Source organism: Salminus brasiliensis, chromosome 17, assembly GCF_030463535.1.
Source record: "Salminus brasiliensis chromosome 17, fSalBra1.hap2, whole genome shotgun sequence".
Classification (NCBI taxonomy): Eukaryota; Metazoa; Chordata; class Actinopteri; order Characiformes; family Bryconidae; genus Salminus; species Salminus brasiliensis.
Window position 1 is genome coordinate 8,277,287 of NC_132894.1, and position 20,406 is coordinate 8,297,692.

The 20,406-nt window shown below is 42.2% G+C and overlaps 1 protein-coding gene across 3 annotated transcripts in view; it reads left to right on the forward strand.

Moving 5' to 3' along the window:
• The window catches only part of tle2b (TLE family member 2, transcriptional corepressor b), an 85,703-nt gene that overhangs the window by 60,093 nt on the left and 5,204 nt on the right, over nucleotides 1-20,406 (forward strand). For all 3 annotated transcript variants that reach the window (XM_072661020.1, XM_072661022.1, XM_072661021.1), the window contains 10 exons: nucleotides 2,185-2,313; nucleotides 4,509-4,562; nucleotides 7,037-7,201; nucleotides 8,613-8,754; nucleotides 9,318-9,487; nucleotides 10,010-10,086; nucleotides 15,762-16,011; nucleotides 16,165-16,412; nucleotides 18,055-18,202; nucleotides 18,310-18,460. In XM_072661020.1, the coding sequence (XP_072517121.1) occupies nucleotides 2,185-2,313; nucleotides 4,509-4,562; nucleotides 7,037-7,201; nucleotides 8,613-8,754; nucleotides 9,318-9,487; nucleotides 10,010-10,086; nucleotides 15,762-16,011; nucleotides 16,165-16,412; nucleotides 18,055-18,202; nucleotides 18,310-18,460 (1,534 nt within the window). The remainder of the gene's footprint in view (nucleotides 1-2,184; nucleotides 2,314-4,508; nucleotides 4,563-7,036; nucleotides 7,202-8,612; nucleotides 8,755-9,317; nucleotides 9,488-10,009; nucleotides 10,087-15,761; nucleotides 16,012-16,164; nucleotides 16,413-18,054; nucleotides 18,203-18,309; nucleotides 18,461-20,406) is intronic.

Below are 20,406 nucleotides of genomic sequence, written 5' to 3' on the forward strand. Positions count from 1 at the left end.
GCTCAATTTTCATTGGTTATTATTGGCAACCACTTAGCAACACCATAGCAACCACACCATAGGAGGTCTGATTCAGGATTTACTAAACAAAGAACGCAACTGACCTGTGTCCCATAAAATAGTGTTACCAAGTTTGCACCAATCATCCCCCAGTCCAGCAGTCATGTCATGCTCCACACTCCTCCCAGCTCTAGTCTCAGCAGTAGACTGTATAACAGCATGAATGCCGTCACCACTTTTTCTTTATTATAATTTCGTTTAAAATATTATGAGAATCTGAAAGCATGATCTCAGTATTGTGAACAGAATCATATCGTTATCCCCCCTAAAATGTAGAGTATTGTGATAAACCTGTAGATCGTGGCAAAGGTTAGGTGACTTTCCAGATCTCAGCCCGTAACCAGAAGCGTAGCGTCAGCTGCAGAGTAAACCACCCCCCTCTGAAAAAAGGAGATAAAGGTTGGCTCAGGAGCCTGAGATGTGGCTTCTGAGTCCTGCTGTGATTTCTGCATTAACGCTGGCTACTCACTAACCTGCACCACCCACCCACTGACCCACACCTCAGGTGGACGATAAAACAGAGCTGAGCAGCAGCTATTCACCGCCTGCTGTCATTTACACCGCTGAGCTAAACCAACAGCGCTGACAGCAGCTACGCTTTCCACTGCTCTGAGAGAGAGAGAGAGAAGAAGGAGTAGAGAGCTGTGTATAAAGTGCCTCCAGTGACAGCGCTAATGCACAAAACCAGCAGTTTCATCAAATAAGAGAGACACAGTGTTTCCCCTCTCATTTTTAAAATCAGAAAAGGTGGTTAGAAGAGGGTTTTTAAAAGCTGTGCAGTGAAGAACAGAGGAGAGAGAGCAGAGCTACGGTCGAGGTTTCTTCAGCATTTTGGTGCCACGGAATGAGGAGCAGGGAGGAGAATTAGAGCGAGAGAGAGAGAGAGAGAGAGAGAGAGAGAGAGAGAGAGAGAGAGAGAGAGAGAGAGAGAGAGAGATTTAGGTGAATTTAGAAGGATTGTTGAAACTCTTGGGCTCTTTTCTTCTCCTCATCTCAGTCCAACACACTATTTGGCTCAGAAAGTGCCCAGTTGCAGGAAGTTGCAGTGTTTGAAAGGGCAGATTTAAAAGCAGTTTTGCTGCTTTTAAAGCAGTTCTGCACACACACACACACACACACACACACACACACAGTGTTGTTTAACACTTACAGTGAGGTCAAAACATTGAGTGCAGTAGAGACCACTAGTACAAATGATTCAGATACAGAGGCCTTAATGTGTGCCCCAATGTATATAAACTCAATATTGGGTGCAAAGTTTACAGTGAAGCCTTGTCTTACTGTAAAAAAAAACATAAAATGTCACTTTACTGTAAAACAATGTAAAACCTTGCCATACTGTAAAATAATGTAAAGTGTTAACTTACTGTAAAATAATGTAAATCGTCACTCAATTGTATATTGCTTTAAAGCCTTACTCTACTGTAAAATAATGTAAAGCGTCAACTTACTGTAAAATAATGTAAATCCTCACTCAACTGTATAATGCTTTAAAGCCTTACTGTACTGTAAAATAATGTAAAATCTTACTCTACTGTGCAATAGTGTTAAATCTCACTAAAGTGTAAAATAATGTAAAGCCTTTCTCAACTGTAAAATAATGTAAAGCCTCACTAAATTGTAAAATGATGTAAAACCCAATTTTACTGTAAAATAATGTAAAACCTCACTTTATACTTAAGCTGGTGAAACAAGCCCAATAAAACAGCCAATCAGAGGCTGATCGCTGTGATGATCAGCATTTCTTTAAGGATAGTCAGCAGGTGTCTTAGGCTTTGGTACAGTATTGCTCTGAATAGCTGCATTGCTTTTTGACTGTGTTCTGACAGTATTCCCTGCATGCTGTGCCGTGTGAGTGATGTCTGTGTGCATGGGGTGTGTGTGTGTGTGTGTATATAGTGCATATACAGTGCAAGTCAGAAATCTGGACGTACTTACTCATACTGTTCCAGCTTTTGGAATAACAATGAAGGTCTTAAACCTATGAGACAAGACACATGGACTTATCCTGGAACCAAAATCTGCAGACGTAGATTTCAGACACTTTTACCTGGACCTGTATATGTGTGTGTGATGTGTCCTAAATCTGTGTGTGTGAGTAAGTGTCTCTCTCTCTGTCGGTAGAGTAAGTCAGTATCATCGACAGACAGTCAGGCAGTGGAGGAGCGGCAGGGTCCGTCTGGTGTGTATCCCTCACAGAGCAACGACGCTAAGAGGAGGCGCTGTGACGACAAAGACGGTCCATCGCATTACGTACGTCTCACATTTACTGTTACTGTTTATTCCCATCTGCAGGTCTGCAGGCCTTCCCTATCACATGCATATTCTCAGACTCCTGACCATGAAGGGGCTGTGGTGTTGATGAGATTTATTACACTTATGATCTCCTATCTCCTGACAAGCAGTTATAGTTGTGCCACTCTAGGGCTCTAGAGTGGCCCTATGGTCTAACTGCTGCTCGTCAAATGTCAGGAAATAATAAGTTCAAATCCCAGCGAGGACTCAGCGCTCCATTGTCAAAATCCTCCCAGTCTGGGGACACCATGTGATGTTTCCGCCGCACCAGCTAACAGACGCCTTTGCCAGCCATCATCACTTTAAGAGTGATAAGGGGGGAGGGCGCCATTTGCCTACCTGGAGAAAGCTTGGCCAATTGTGCTCTCTCACACTCCAGCTGCTGATGACAAAGTGGCATGGCTCGCGATTTGAACTCACACCCCCGTGGCCATAGTGGCAGCGCATTGGACTGCTGAGCTACTCGGACTAACCTGCATATGGGAATGAACAGTAAACGGACTCAACACAATATGAATTGTTGACCAAACTGAGATGCAGAAGTAAAAAATATGTGAGAACTTTTGACTAAACTGAGTTGAAAGATCACGCTGTAATTGGTTACTGCAGCATTATGAAGTTGGCCTGATATTACATTTCTGCAGTGTAATAAAGATAAAAGTACTCCAGGCTTTGGTTGTAGCTGCCGAAGGGTTCTAGCAGCAGCTTCCAGGGGTCAGTGACCTCCTCAGTGCTTTAGTTTGGACCTACAGGCTGACTTTAGGCAGTAAAGTCAGTGCAGAGGGAGTGTTGTCCAGTTCTGTCTTGCTCAGAGTGAAGCAGGTGGTGGGTTTATTTGAGCGTGCTCAGATAACTGGTGTGTATTTGAGCGTGCTAACACACACAAGCAAACACATGCGCGCTCCCACAAAACACACACACACACACACACAGAAACATGTAGAGAAGAGTCCGATTTGGACCCCATCAGGCTAAGTATAATTAGGTGATGATGTCACTGTAGGGTGATGTCAATAAGAACATCGGGCCATGATCACATCAAAGCCCTGTTGCCATGGAGACTAAGTGCCAGCGTTGTCACCTCCTATTCCCAGAGATGGGAAGAGAAAGAAAGAGCAAGAGAATGAGAGTGAGAGAAAGAGAGAAAGAGAGAGAGAGGGAGAGAGAGAGAGAGGGAGAGAGAAAAGCCTGTGGAGAGCTTCCTCGTCTTTTCCGGCCTCTTTTTAACACTGACGTTTTTCATTCTTCTCCCTGTTGCTTTTCCTTTAAGTAGAAAAAATACATTCAAAGGTTCTGTTAGCTTTAAGCAGCAGTGTGCTAATGCTACGGCTATTTACCCTCAGCCCACAGTTTCATGTTCAAATGAAACTGACGAGCAGGTTTTGCCTGAATAAGAATTTGACAGTTCCTAAATTGTGCTTGGTTAGAACATAAGAGTTCTAGGTGATAGAACCTTTACCTCATACTGATGCTTCTTATCGAATGCTAACTCTATGCTTTAGTCTTTATCCCAATCAATCCTAACATCTATAGCTTAAAAATAGGTTTCTAAATTAAATTCTTGAAGTTCTAAAACAAAACTTATTGGGGGTAGAACCTTTACTTTATGCAAAAGTACGACTTCAGCTTAGATAAAAGATTGTGTACCCATTAAACTGCACATCCAAGCCAAGAACCATTTAGGAACCGTAATTTAAGACTTTGAGACAGTAGGTCTAATAGGGTTAAAGGTGAAAGAACCTTGGCATTCGGTAAAGGTTCTGTACCCATTAAAGAGTTTTCCTATAACTGCACATCCAAGCCCATTTACTATTTAAGAACCTTTTAAAAATCTTTATTTTTAGGACTGTGAGACTTTAGATCAGATAGGACTGAAGTTTCAAGGACTTCAGCATATGGTAAAGGTTCTGTAGTACTAAGACGTTTTCCAGGAACTGTTTATGCAACCAAGAACAATATAGGAACATTCAATTTTAAGACTGTTAAAAATCAGCCATTCGGTAAAGATGGAAGAACCTCAGTATAATGGGAAGGTTTTCCTAGAACTGCATGTTGAAGCCAAGAACTAATTTAGAACTGAATTTGATGTTCTTTTCATGTACACATAGTTACTGTATAGTTTCTAATTCTGCACCTCATTTTCTGCCTTTCAGGACAGTGACGGGGACAAGAGCGAGGACAACCTGGTGGTGGACGTCTCCAATGAGGTATGTCCTCATCTAAACACCCCAATGTTGTCCTATCCCACTGTAACAAAACCTCAAATCTCTCAAACTTTAGACAGAAAGAAGCCTTCACTACTTTCTTCTAGCGTTCGTCTTGCGATGCCGTTAAAGGACCACGATTACTAACCTGGTTCTTTTACTAACCCCATCTTTTTCTGTGGTATTGTTGTATCTGTGGTATTGTTCAGAGAACCCTTGGAAGCGCATTTATTTTTGTGAACGTAGAAAAAACTGCTCGAATTAAAAGTTGTTAGGTTCAAGAAAACATCACATAATTTGTTCCCTTCCAAACATCTCTTCCCATAATTAGAACTACTTCAGTGGAGCTTCTTGGTAAGTCCAGCCTGCACTTTATTAGGTGGTGCTGCTTTTGGTCTGAATCAGAATGCTGCAAAAAAAAATGTAAATGCTGCAAAAGTTTGAAAGTGGGAAATGTGACAGTCCGAGTGAACCTGTGGATGTGAAGAGCTGAACTGTTACTCAGCTTCTCAGAAGTGTATTTTTGCACAGATGAAACATTATAACTTGAACACTGAGAAAGAGACGAGTCAATCCAACCTTTTAAGAACCTTTTAAGCACCTTTATTTTTAAGACTGTGAGACATTAGATTGCATAGCGTTGAAAATTAAAGAACCTCAGCATAAGTTAAAAGTTTTCCTATAACTTCACATCCAAGACTTTTTTAGGAACCTTTATTTTTAAGACTGTGAGATATTGGGTCTAATAGCTTTAAGAACCTCATGAGCATGAGTTAAAGGTTCCATGCCTGTTAACGTTTTAATAGACCTGCACATCCAAGCCAATACCATTAGATCGGATAGGGTTAAAGATTAAAGAACCATGTAATTATAGAATAATAAAAAACATAATAAGTTCCCTTCCCAACATCTCTTCTCATAATTAGCTACATAACACTCTTTCAGTGGAGCTTCTTGGTAAGTCCAGCTCCTATAAGCATGGCAAGTGAACTTTATTAGGTGGTGCTGCTTATGGTCTAAATTATGGTGAGGTATGGGATATGTGGGATATATTCTCCAACTTCCTGCTGGAATTTCCCGTTCCACCTGAAATGGTGTAGAATTTACAGGAGGCAGAATGTAACTGCGGCGCTGTTTTAAGGTGGAATTTCAGCTTCAGATAGTTAACGGCTTCAGGTTGTTTACGTTGACCCATTGATGCCACTTCCAATTATTGACACACTCTTGCAGTTGTAAGCGGACTGCGGGATGTGATTTTAGAGCATTTTAGTATTAAAAAAAATGTCTTAGATATTTTAATTAGATTTGTTATATATATAAATGTAAATTAATGTAAAACCAGTAAAGGAAACTGTTCTGTCAAGTAAAGGAGCACATGAATTCTGTTTAGGCTAAAAAGAGTTTATATTTCTCTGTAATATTTGTTAGAAATTTGTTAGAAATTTCAATTAAATTTAAAACCTAGTCAATGTAGTCAAGCATAGTAAGAAACGTGGTAAAATACTGGCTAGTATTCATTCACAGTGTATATATTAAAAGTATACACTATATATAAGGTGACTATCTATCTATCTATCTATCTATATATATATATATATATATATATATATATATATGTATGTGTGTGTGTGTGTGTATATGAATATAGTGCATACATAATATAACCCTAAACCAAATCATTTGGCTTTCACAAGAGACTCTATAAACAGTGAAAGCATGTGTAGATGATCTATAGAGGCCTATTCAAACATACTGCGATGAAATCAGTGACTGTTCTACGTCATTGTAAAGCACTCACTGTGAAAGCTCTGGCACGCTCACTCATGAAAAGGCTCCCAGAGGTTGTTTATGTTTGCTTTGTATAAAGTGTGCTCATGTGAAGCTGCTGAGTGTTTTCTGTGTTGCTGGATAAATAGTACGTTTTATTACGTTTATAATTCACCATCGACTTCCACAACTGCGAGGCGGTTTAACAAGGCCACGGTGTATTCCTTCCACTGTTCAGCGCAAACTCTGCGTTATTAGTTTCATCTAAACTCTCCTCCAAGTATTTCAATCCTTGAAATTCCTCATGCGGCATACAGAAATGTGTTTCCTCTTCATGTTCTGCCTTACAGCCACAAAACAATACACACACACACTCCCCCACACAGGCTTGCATAATAGATAAACATCATTGAGCGGAAAAAGGCAGAGGGAGACAGAGGAGGAGTGAGGTATGGAAAGAGCAAGAGAGAGAGAGAGAGAGAGAGATAGAGAGAGAGAGAGAGAGAGAGAGAGAGGGAGAGAGAGATTGCATGATATATGAGACTGTGTATTGTGGGAGTCTATGCTATAACAAAGTCTGCTATATTGTAGAAATGGAATTGATTGTATTTTTATGAAGATTAGCCAACTATTGCTTTCTGTAATTACACTTCTCTCTTTCTCTCTTTCTCTCTCTCTCTCTATCTCTCTCTTTCGTTTTCTCTCTGCAGGAGCCTTCCTCTCCAGTGGGCAGTACCCCCCACTCTCCTCACGGGAATGGCTTAGACAGAGCCCCCATGCTGAGGAAGGAGCTTCCGCGATCCCCCAGCCTGCCGCCTGCTCACAGCCCGCCCTCCCACAGCCCCCCACCAGGCAAAAGCAAGGACCTAACACAGGTACAGTCTCACCACCCCAGGCTGGTGCTGGACAAACCAGACGATTCCAGCCAGATCAGACAGGGACATCAAAGTCAGCCAGAACCCAACCATCTTTAGTGTTGGCTTGAATGGACTGGGTAGGGCCCCCTTTAGTTCTCGAAACAGCCTCAATTCTCCATGCCATGGATTCCACAAGATGTTGGAGATTCTGGTCCATGTTGGCATGCTTGCATCACACAATTCCTGCAGATTCCTCAGGAGCACTTTCACGCTGCTGATCTCCTATTCTGCCACATCCCAAAGCTGTTCCACTGGATTCAGATCGGGTAACTGATAAAGCCCCTGAGAAACGCTGACCTTACTGACATGTTCATGAAACCAGTTTGGGACAACTTTTGCTTTATGATATGGTGCATCATCATCATCATTCTGGAAGTGGTCATTAGAAGATGGGTCATGGGTCATTTTGGCCATGAAGGGATGCACACAGTCAGCAACCGTACTTAAATAGGCTCAGAGTGTGCCAAGAAAACCTGCACATCATTACAGCTTCTCCACCAGCCTGGACCACGGGGCAGTGTGGGTCCATTGATTCTTGCCAATGGCACCAAATTCTGACCTACCATCTTCAAGATTCAAGATGGAAATCAAGATTTACCAGCTCATAAGGTTGGATGTGATGTGCACTCTGAGATGCTTTTCTGCTCGCCACAATTGTACAGAATGGTTATCTGAGTAGTTACTGTAGTCCTTTCGTCAGCTTCAATCAATCTGACCATTAACAAGGTGTTTCTGTATGCAGAACTGCCGCTCACTGGATGGTTTTTCTTTATTGCGCAGTTCTGAGTAAACTCTGGAGACTGATGCGCTGAACATCCCAGGAGATCCGTCTGGAACCAACAATGATATTAAAAAAGTAATCTTGAAGTCAAAAATCATATCAAACCTGAAGATATAGCTATAGTCGTCCAACATAATAAGGCAAGCTGTTTTCCTAGCTAGCTAACTAGCTAAGTACCATATTATGCTACAGCCCTTTACTCCGATGACGTCCAGTTATTACACCTCTGTGTATTATTTATAGCGTTATTTTCTCCATCTCTGCTCAGTTTCCTCCTCTCTCTGTAAGTCTGGTTGGATTTTAGTGGTCAGTGAGAGGCTTATAGCTGGATTATGTGATTGGACAGGTGCATTTAGGATGCAGTGTGTGTGTGTGAGCTGCTCATGCCACAGCTTTCTCTCTCTCTCGCTCTTGCTGTCTTTGTCTTTGTCTGTGGACCGACAGCACAGCCAACAGATAAAGCAGCCCACCGGGAATTCTCCCCATAGTCCCGATGGCCAGTCTGTCCTTGGCAGCATAATATGTTTAGACTGTTCACATTTCGGTAAAGACAATTGAATTGAGGATTGTTGTCTTGCTCTTTTTCAGGCAGAGAAATGCCAGTCCCCCTCCTCTAAGTCGGGCAGTAGCTCTCCCTCTCACCGCGAGGCTCTTACCCCTGGACCCCCTGGGCCTAGCACTTCCTGCCTCCGGCTGGTCACCAAACCTGCCTCCTCTGCAGACCCCCTGGGTAAGACACAGCTGTTCCATCCCCCAGCTGTCTTTTCGCCCTTTATCAGCCCTGCTGACACATCACATAGGGGAAGTGCCGTGTCCTTACAGTTGATTTTGTAGTGTGGTCTTAGAAATTAGGAGAACTGGAGTAGTTTGGGTACCCCTGGCCAAATGACCTGTTTTGTTGATTTTTTAAAGTGACTAAATAAATAAATAAACAAACTCGACAGCGGCTAACAGACACCCAGACTTGCTAACATCAGTGTGACATGGTAAAGGTTCATTCAGTGTTCTCCTGATGATAGGACGAAGACGCTCCGAAGCCCCGTAATCACATAACTATTAAAATGCTCATAACATTAGTACCACATCTTGACATCTTCCTCTACAGTGGCATCAGTTAAGGGTTGTATTTATTAGGCTATGTTGCATATTAGTAAGTGCAGCTGAAAAATGGTCAAGTGTAAGAATCTGAGCCACTTGGATAGACGACTGGGTCAAAGCATCTCCAAAATGTCAGACAGGTCTTGTACAATAATATTAATGTTTTACTGATTTTTTGTTGTTGTTGTTTTTCAGCTTTGCGTAGTCCTCTGTCCATGACCCCTGCTTCCTACCCGGCTCATTTCGGAGTGGTGTCTCACGCCGGGCTGAATGGAGAGCTGGCCAGTCCAGGAGGTTTTGGGGGCTCACTCACTCTCTCGCCCCAAATCAGTACTGCAGCCAGTGCCTACACACGCAGCCCCATGGTGAATATACATATACACACTGTTTATACACACATTGCCAATTCTGTCCCATATCTTCTCTGCTCTGACCAACCACATTCTAGGAATAGGTTCACTATGAGGAATAGGTTTGCTATAAATGTTAATGCTCAGCTGTCTGAACATTCTCCATAAAGGGGAGCTAATTGCACATTTGTGTTTATCACTAAAAAGATTAAACTAACACAAGCAGCATCTGATTAATGCACAAGTTCATGAATATAAAGAAAAAAGATTTTCTGTAACAGATAAACATTGTGTACATGAAGTAACAGTGCATGTGAAGGTTGAACAACTTAGCAGTCAGCTAACAGGCTAACATTCTCCTCCAATAACAGTTATTCTTTACAATCAGTTAGGCTTTACTGAAGGATTCACTGGGAAGAATCTGCCAGTTGACGCCCTGTGTTGAAGTAGAGGTGTCTTAAAATATGATTATGCAAAATTCACATCTACTTCAGCAGCTTGCAATGTGTACTGAGATTGTACCTCTGTGTTCTACAGGTGGCGTACGAATCTCGGTCTCACCTAAGGCCCTCAGGGCTGTCCTCCTCCCTGCCCGGCTCCAGCGGGGGCAAGCCGTGAGTTTCTCCCTTTAAGGCTTTTTTCTTCAGGCTGCCTTCCTAAACGTCCTTCCATTTTGGGATTCTGTTACACAGCTGTTGAGGTGTGGACCATTGACCGCTGAACAAGGGGGCCATTTGGGCCATGGCTTGACCTCTTTCTTTTTTTTCTTTTTTTTTCTTTTTTACTTTGTTTTCCCCCCTTTTTAACATAATGAGAACTTTACTCACTGTAAGATACGCATCTATCCAGCACATACAGTACATTCCTGATGCTGTTGCATGAAAATATAGACACTTAGCTCATGGTTTTCTGGGTCTGCCTGTATCACAACCAATGCAATAAAAAGAAACTTTATTGGACCTCTGCTTCCTCATGATTGGTTGGTTTAATTGTGCAGTCATTTGAATTGAACCAACCCAGCTGCTCGCTGCCAGCGGAAACAGAATGATGTGGGTTAAATGCACTGATAGCAGCTTAAGCTACTGTGAGGGTCTTCTATGAAAAGCAGGAAAGAAGAAATGCCATGAAATGATGAGTGACGAATTTGCCTGGCCCTGCCTGTGAAATACATGTTCTGCGGTCCATGGTCTGGACAACGTATCATTATTCAGAAACAGCATGAAAAGTGTTTGTTAGAAACAATAGAATGAGAGTGATATGCGATTAGGTGTTTTGTTGCTCAGAAAGAGTTTCTGACACTAACAAAATACAAATATATGAATATTCAGCTTTTAGATCATATATCAGGAAACATGCTCAAACATATAACATATCAGGAAAATGCTCAAATGTTCAAGTTTGATTCAGTACATGCTGTGATTCAGTACAGTATGCAGTTTGATTCAGTACAGTATATGCTTTTACTAAGTACATCACAGGGTTTGATTCAGTACAGTATGCAGTTTGATTCAGTACAGTATGCAGTTTGATTCAGTACAGCACAGGGTTTAATTTAGTACAGTATGCAGTTTGATTCAGTACAGCCCAGGGTTTAATTCAGTACAGTATGCAGTTTGATTCAGTACAGCACATGCTTTGATAGTACATCACAGGGTTTGATATGGGCAGTAGAGAGTTTGCAGTATAATACAGGGTATTATTCAGTACAGTATATACTTTGATTCAGGACACTACAGGATTTTGATTCAGTACAGTACAGACTTTCCTTTTAGTACTATATATATATATATATATATATATATATATATATATATATATATATATACAGTAATATCTTTATTTATTTTCCCCCATGCAATGCAGTGATGTTAAATAGAGGAATCTTCTGCACCAGTTTGCTTCCAGAAATTCAAACAAACCTGGAATTCCTGCAAAGGACTGCTTTTACAACATGGTACCTTTATGTCTGACAAATCTGGACACTGATAAAGTGCTAATGAATGAATTAAAAGTCAGACCCAGTGTTTTTTTTTCTGCCCCGTTTAGGCTGACTATTCATTAAAATGACGATTGATGATGGTCAGTTGCACTGGACTGAAGCTTGGCCTGCTTATTCTGAAAAGCAACACAGCGTGTAGAATAACTGAAGGAATCTGCTAAAGAGCACCACGGGGGAGCAAAAATGAGATATGTTGGATTTAATTAAAAAAAAGAAGAGGATGTCCAGCTCCCGTTTTTAATTATACCTCATGCTGAAGAGTCCCCACTGACTGCCTGCTTTATGAAGCTTTCTGGTGTGATGTATGGTGGTGTAGGGTAGGGCTGCACAATATGGACTTAATATTAGTATTGTGGCCATATTGCAATCAATTACTTCACACATTGCAGATCACAGTAATAATGCATAAGCAAATGGCATGCTAGTGTAAAGTGTATCGCTTCATTATACAGTACAATGATATTGTTAAATATGTGGATTACGTAGTTATCCTTTACTCCAGCATTATACATTAATATGCACAAAGTTTGTGGACACTCCTTTTAATGAATGCATTCAGCAACTTTAATTTAGACCTCTTGCTGACACAGATGCACACACACCCACACAGCTTTTCCAGTCCCTATAGAGAAGTACCACTAATAGTATAGGACTCTCTGGAGCAGATGAACATGAGCCTATTGGCACCATGCCTACTAATGCCAGGTGTGGGCTAGAGGGGTATAATGTGTCCCAGCATTGAGCTGTGGAGCAGTGGAGCTGTGTTCTCTGGAATGATGGATGGATGGTGCTCCATCCAGTACTTTTGGGATGAGTTAGGGAGTTCGAGAGTTGGGGATGAGGTGGTGTGGTGATCAACCAACATCCTGATCTGACAAAAGCTCTTGTCGCTGAATGCAATCTAATTCTCACAGCGATGCTCCTCCAAAATCTATTAGAAAGCCTTCTTCCCTGGACAGTAGAGACAGTGACTCCAACAAAGCAGGAGAAACGTTCTTTAATCCCTTTATTTCAGTAGAAACAATGAATGAGCAGGTGTCCCAATACTTTAGTCTGTGTAGTCCATGCCAATGACACAGGTATTCATTATGATCTTTGAAATGATCACTTTTGAAGACAACCAAGCTTCACATCAGATGTTCATACCCTCTTTGTTCCTTTTCTGCTATTTTTTATTTTATTTTAATACCCTTCATCACTTGTTCAGTTGCACTCTTTATAACGGACCAATCTGACAACTAGGTTCATTAATCACCCTGAAGGTGTTGTGCTAAAGTAAGAGGATGATTTAACACAATGGCTTTAAGAATGGAGCTTTTAAAGCCATCCATCACTCATTTTTCAGCCCTGCTAAAGGAAAGCCACAGCTGGGTCAGGCAGGAGTGCATTTTTAAAGACTGCATTAGAAGCCAAAGATGAACATTCAAAAACATGATGTTAACTTAACACTTTACTCTTCAAAATAAAGATGTTGGGGCTCCAAGTGGTCTAGTGGAAGAAGGTGCTGCGCCTATGATCCAAAGATCACTGGTTCGAATGCTGGGTCATGCTGCTTGCCATCAGCAGCCGGAGTGAGAGGGAGCAGAATTGGCCTCGTGCTCTCAGGGGTGGGTTGATGGCACTTCCTTCCACATCACTCTTAGTGTGATGTTGGTCAGCATAGGCGTCTGTTAGCTGTTGTGTTGGAGCTGGAGAGCCACACTTTCTACCTTATGATGCTGTATCAATGCCATTTTTTTATTTCATAAAGAAGCTTTTTTTTGTAAAAGAGATCTGTACGTGAAAAACCTGTAGAATTTAAATGCTTCTTTATGGAACCAAAAATGGTACCAAAAGTATTTCTTTAATGAAATTGACTCTTTGTAGCACCTTTCATTTTAGGAGTTGTTGTTTTCACTCTCATTCCACTGTGCTGGAACATCCTGCGCTCAGGTTTGGGTAATAACACCACCAGTAACAAGCCTAAAACCTGAACATTACAGTGTGAAAAACTCCTGTTTTAAAAACAATCCTGTTTTAAACGTTTCTTTCTTGGTTTAAGTCGAGTTTAAAGTCAGTGTGTGAGATGTAGTTTTGGAGACCTGCTGTTTGAACAACAAACAGTGAGAAAGTCCTTGTTCTTCTCAGAAGATGTGCTTCAGCTTTGCGCTGTATTTAGGTCTATTATGCACAGAACACTTGCTTGAATTTGACATCAATCTTTGTGAGGTCTCAGCACCTCCTGCTGGGCTGGCGTGATGTTTTTGCGGACAGAGAGATATCAGAAACGTTGCTGAAGCTGGAGAGAAAAACCTTGGGCCTGTTTACACCTGGCATTAACATGTGTTTTTTCCAATTTCACTTGTCTGCATGAAAAACCATGTAAACACCCCCAAGACGCATTGTGATCGGATTAAGATCGGATCACTCAAACCACATTTGGAGGTGGTCATGGATCTCGTCCACATGTAACCTCCTGAGACCTACAACAGTTTAAATTGTCTGTCACATTTTCTGATAGAGCTGTTAAGGGAATGTGAGAACCATAGCAGGACAGTTTTGATGAGAAACCGTTGTTTACAGGAAGTGAAATGGAAATGATGTACTTGTTGGTGGGTTTTTTACCTGGGAAAGTAAAATCGGATCTCAGCTGGTCACACTGGGGGGCATTTTAGTGACAAGTGTAAACAGAATACAATCAGAGTAGATCCAGATGCAAAATGCGCAGCAATACCTGGTGTAAACAGGCCCCTAGATTTTCAAAAATATCCGGATACTTGTAGACCACCAGGGGTGGTAGAAAAAGTGAGGATGTTTCTAAGAGCCTGTGACTGACATAGGCCCTTAGAAAAAAATGTAATTGAGTGTTTTGGCAGAATTGTTAGAGTTAGATCTTTTCATGGGGCCCAAAATCCCTGGCCGCGCCCATGAGCATCACTTCCATCCCATGATATGATGATATGCCTCCTCTGAGTCGCATAAAGCCAGCCACTGGTGCTAAGACAGCATTATTTTACAGCTGAACATGCTTGGAGGAGAACACTAACTGTCAGTTCTGGTCATCAGCTAGTTATATGAATTATACAGTACATATAATAATACTTTGTATTGATGATATGATAACAACTTACACAGTGGTGACAGAACTGTTCACAGTGGTGGTGAACAGGACCAGGTGTCGTAAGAGTTCATAGCTCACTATAATACACCATTTCACATCAACTCCGAATGAGGATTTGCGTAACCTCACTCATATATCAACCTCTGAATTCTGCAGAAATTGTTTTCTGAAAGTTCCCAGTTTCCATTGTCTCCTGGCTTGTCCTTTCTTTCCATCCTAATGGTCATCCATTTATGCCTTGGACAATACCTGGCCTCATTTTTTTCACACAGTACTCCTACTGTTACGTGCTTGAAGCTTCAAATCAATATTAAAACCTTGGGGACTTTAATGTGTACTAAAGTGTCTGAGTGTTTTGAATGGGCTTGTTCAAGGCAAATCCATTTCTTATGGGCTCTGTCCTTGTTTTCCCAAAACCCAAGACCCTTGTAGATTGGAATTGATTGAAAAAGGGGTTAACTGTGTTTCCTTCTCCTGGTTTGGTTTGGTTTGGTGTGTGCAGCCTGTTCGTGGTGCAGTAGCTGTCCTAAGTAATCTTTTCTTCACAGTGAGGGTTCAGTTAAACTGAGTTAAAGGGCCGATATCACTGAAAACTGAATTTCCCTTCCATAATGGAGTAGTTCCATAATTCAATATTTGTGGACACCCTTTCTAATGAATGCATTCAGCTACTTTATGTTACACCCACTGCTGACACAGCTAGCTTGTCTAGTCCCTGTAAAGACATATTGACAATACAATAGGACTCTCTGGAGCAGACAAACATGAACCTGTTGGCACTGTGCCTAATGCCAGGTGTGGAGCAGTGGAGGAACTGTGTTCTCTGGAATGATGGTTGGTGCTCCATCTAGTACTTTTGGGATGAGTTGGGGAGTTGGGCATGAAGTGGGGTGGTGATCATCCAACGTTTTGACCAGTCAAATCCTCACAGCAATGTTCCACAATGTAGTACAAAGCCTTCATTTCTGGACAGTAGAGCTCAGGGTTTCTCCAAAAAAAGCTTGATTTCAGAAGAAATAATGAATGACCAGGTGTCCCAATACTTTTGTCCATATAGTGTACACACTTTTCATTTGGGCCACAGGGAAAAAGTTGGGATGGAATTCCTGTCAGTCTCTTTCTCCTTTTAACCTTCCTGCTGGATCTCTCCATCACTCGATTTATCTCTCTTTCTCCTTCCTCCTCTCCAGTGCCTACTCGTTCCACGTGAGCGCAGATGGGCAGATGCAGCCCGTGCCCTTCCCCTCTGACGCCCTCCTGGGCCCTGGCATCCCACGCCACGCCCGCCAGATCCACACTCTCAGCCACGGAGAGGTGGTGTGCGCCGTCACCATCAGCACCTCCACGCGGCACGTCTACACTGGCGGCAAAGGCTGCGTCAAAGTGTGGGACATCAGCCAGCCGGGCAGCAAAAGCCCCATGGCCCAGCTGGACTGCCTGGTCAGTACACCCTCTCTTTATTAGGGGTGGGGGGAGATCATAGTCATTTAAACACACCTATTAAAATGCTAGAAGTTCAGTAGACTTGCTGATGTAGTTTCTGATGCTGTGTGACAGTTTCATCAAACATGTCTTGTTTCTTCATCCAATCAGAACAGGGACAACTACATCCGCTCCTGCAAGCTCCTCCCAGATGGACGGACCTTGATAGTGGGAGGTGAGGCCAGCACTCTGTCCATCTGGGACTTGGCCACGCCCACCCCGCGCATTAAGGCGGAGTTAACGTCCTCTGCTCCTGCTTGCTACGCGCTGGCCATCAGTCCAGACAACAAGGTGTGCTTCTCGTGCTGCAGCGACGGCAACATCGTAGTGTGGGACCTTCACAACCAGACGCTCGTCAGGTAACCTGCTTCCCTGGCTGGCTTTTCCTTGGCCACTTTCAAGGCATGCTGGTTAAATGCAAGCATTAAAGCTGGAATAGGTGCTACATATGCTACATACAGCCCTTCTAGTCTGCCTGTCTGCCTGTCCACTCCACGTCCCTGTCCACATGCAGTGCTTAGTCTGTCATACGACTTTACACACACACACAAGTGCATATACACACAGCTAAATATTAGCAATCTAGGCTCACAAGAATGGCAGAGAAAGCCACACAGCTTGCATCACTATAGACAAAAAGAGAAGGATGGCCAAAAGGCTCACTGTTGAATGAAAGAAGGTTGGATACAGCAAGAGATTAAACCAAGCTGTTGCTGTTACTGTTGCTGGGTGATCCCCACCAACTCCACCTCATCCCCAAATGCGTTGTCTTTCCAGAGAACACAGTTCTACTGCTCCACAGTTCAATGCTGGGGGGCTTTATACCGCTCTAGCCCACATCTGGCATTAGACATGGGGCCACTAGGTTTATGTTTACCTGTTCCAGAGAGAGTCCTATTCTATTGGCAGTACTTCTCTACAGGAACTGGACAAGATTCTGTGTGTAAGCTAGCTGTATGTAATCTGTGTGTGTAGATGTTTGAGGAGGTCTGCATTGCTGTGGGTGGCTTGATGGTATTTATCCTAGTTAGTATACACTGGCTTTGAACGGGCTGCTTTACAAATGTACAGAGGTGTTGTTCCGCACCAAGAGTCTTTCGAGCTTCAAGTACGGCTCGGCTCGACCCTCCTCTTCCGAGAATACTTGGGCGAAGAGTAGAGTACTATGGTCTCCTTATTGACTTGTGTTTAGTAGTATCTAAACTTAAAGGTATCTTTGAATGTTTAGCCTGTTCAAAATAGCTCAGGTTATTCTTGGGTAAATAGTGAAGCACTTTTGTAAGTTCCTCTGGATAAGAGCATCTACTAAATGCCTTAAATGTAAATGAAAATGTAGGTAGTGAGCATAAGAGAGATTCTTCAAGTTCCATACATTCTAAGCATGGATTCCTGACTAGTCAGGCCTTGGACAAAGTGGGTGGGATTTTTTATAACTAGCTTACACTTACTGCTTTGTACAAAATCCCCTACTCTAGCTTTAAATGCAAGACCCATTTACATGCGACAGGCCCTGTTTTTTAAAAAATGTCATTATTTTCGAGCTGGATGTTCACGTGCAGTTTGAATATGGTTATTTCCGTATTCCTGCCACTGTAATAATCTTCCTCTAAATGTGCATCTGAGTTATGAATCTCCTGAATGCTGAATTTAGCCTGTAGCTTGTCTCTGGGCGGGGCGTGACGAATTGCTTATCACACCTCATTTTAACAATCTGATTGGCTGCCGGTGAAATTTGCTTCCTATTTTCATAAAGTTTCGAAAATCTAACCTTTTTTTTCAATTCTCATCACCTGCTGAGCTCTGCCTCCATTCTCCAAATCCTCCTCGCAGGACTGCTGCCTGTCTCCATAGAAAATGAATGTGAGGTGAAATGATACCCGCTTCACTGCAGTGCAAATACAGCCTCCAAATCACAGTACATCAGCCAGAAACTGGGAGTTACATAATGGTGTAATTAGCGTCCATTTAGTGTCCTGTTTGTTTGTTTTTCCTCGTCCACAGACAGTTCCAGGGCCACACAGACGGAGCCAGCTGTATCGACATCTCCAATGACGGGACCAAACTGTGGACAGGAGGTCTGGACAACACAGTGCGCTGCTGGGACCTGAGAGAGGGCCGGCAGCTCCAGCAGCACGACTTCACCTCACAGGTACTGCAGCACCAGGGAACTGTGGGAAGTGGAGTTTACAAGCTGAAAAAAGCTCTACATTATTATACACAGTTGTTTACCTCATTGCTGTGTGTTTGATTGTGCAGATCTTCTCTCTGGGCTACTGTCCTACGGGGGAGTGGCTTGCAGTGGGCATGGAGAGCAGCAATGTAGAAGTGCTGCACGTCTCCAAACCAGACAAATACCAGCTGCACCTGCACGAGAGCTGTGTGCTCTCACTAAAGTTTGCCTACTGTGGTACGTGCGAACACTTTCACCAGCCAAACAGTGCCACGCCTCTTACTTTTGTTGGAACTGATGTACATACAGCTGATGTATAGTCATCAACCTTAATTTAAACTTGGAAATACATTGAGGTAAAGACCTTGTTTACAGTTTTCGATTGTGCCTGAAGCCCCTCCTCCTCACAATCTAACCAGCACTTTTGCAACCCCACCACCCTATCTCCATCCTAGCCCCTTTTATTCGAGGGGTGGGGGGTGGGGGGGTTGGTTTTTAATAGTAATGATAATACAGTAAAATAATAAAACAACCAAATTGATGAAAAAACAAAACCTTAAAAACGACTGAAGTGTAAAACATTGAATAAAACATGAACAATTAGGAGGAAAAGAAGGTTAAATTAATATGTATTATAATAAGTATTACACTAATCACTGGTAATAAATCAGGTGCAGAGTAATGAACTGAGTGCAAGGGCCTCAGAGTTGAAGCTGAACACAGAAAGCAGTTGCTCCAAGTTGCCCCAATAAGCATTTTTCTGCAATGCGGAGGGAAGCCGGTTTTATTCCTGTAACAGAAGCACGTATTTCCCCTTAATTTGCTCACAAGATTAGTTATATGATATCTAAAGGTTATCTCATCGATCCAGTTTTCAAGAAACTTGTATTCTATGACTCTTTCAATATTTGTACTACATTTGGTAGAGATGATGAGCTTACCACAGTCAATATTTTGGGCTCTGGGAAATAACATGAATGTACTTTGATCTGCATTATGAACTAATTTATGATTATTGAGTGCAGCTTGTTAATTATTAAAGCAGTGCTGAGGAGATTTAACAGCAGAATGTGCAATATCTGAGGAACAGTGCAAGGCTGTACCATCAGCATAAAGGTGTCCATTACACCCAATTACAGAAAAAAATGATAATATCATCAATATAAAGTGTAAATAGAACAGGGCCCAGGATTTAGCCGGGTGGGACTCCTTTAGTAATCTGCACAAAATGCAGATTTTACATCTCCCACTGCCGCACACGGCATTCAGAGGCAATGTGATCAAATCTAGGAATAAGACGTCAAAGTAATGAGTGATCCAGTGTGTCGAATGCTTTTGAACGAACAATAAAATTGGCTGCACAATGCTTCTTTCTGTTGACGGCCAAAATAACGCCATTTAAAACAGGAGTGGCAGCAGTAACAGTGCTGTGGTTTTCTCTAAAACCTGCTCGATGTACTTTCAGAATAAAATGTGCTGAGAGAAATGATTTAGGCTGATTATACACTAGAGATTCTAGTATTTTTGGTAGGCATGGTTATTTAGGGATAGGCCCGTAATTGTGCTCCACCTTCTCCTCCTTTATGTAGAGGTGTTCACATTCACATTACACATTACAAGCAGCATTCCAGACCTTAGGAACTAGATCAGGTGAAACTCATCCATTAAAAATCTAGGTAATCTAGCTGAGTACAAATGGAGCCGCAAGCTTTATAAGGTGGGAAGGTTTATATTTATTAAGGTTTATATATTAAGCGTTTATAGCCCATCGTGAAGTAGCCACATCACCAGAGGAGAACAACTGCAGGGTGAAGTGAGCCTTTGGCTTTACCTGGACACCAGGATCGGTAATGAGTAAAGGGTGTCCTGTGTAAACATCATCAAATTAAAGAGGATGTCTACTGTGAGTGTATTAATAACAGTGCAAGTAAAACACTGCAAGCTCTACTGTAGATGGCTGCACGTTCTCATCTTAAATTTCTATCACTCTAAAAAGGTTGTAATCATCTAAGCCTGCCCCAGAATCACTCCCAGTGCATATTAACCAAGTTTCAGAGAAAAGCACAATATCAAGATCTGTTCCCAAGATTTGAAGCTAATCCAATTGTTCATGCTGAATAATGCTCCTGATATTCAAATAAATGAAACCGGAACCATCTAGAGGATTAAAAACAGGCTTCAAA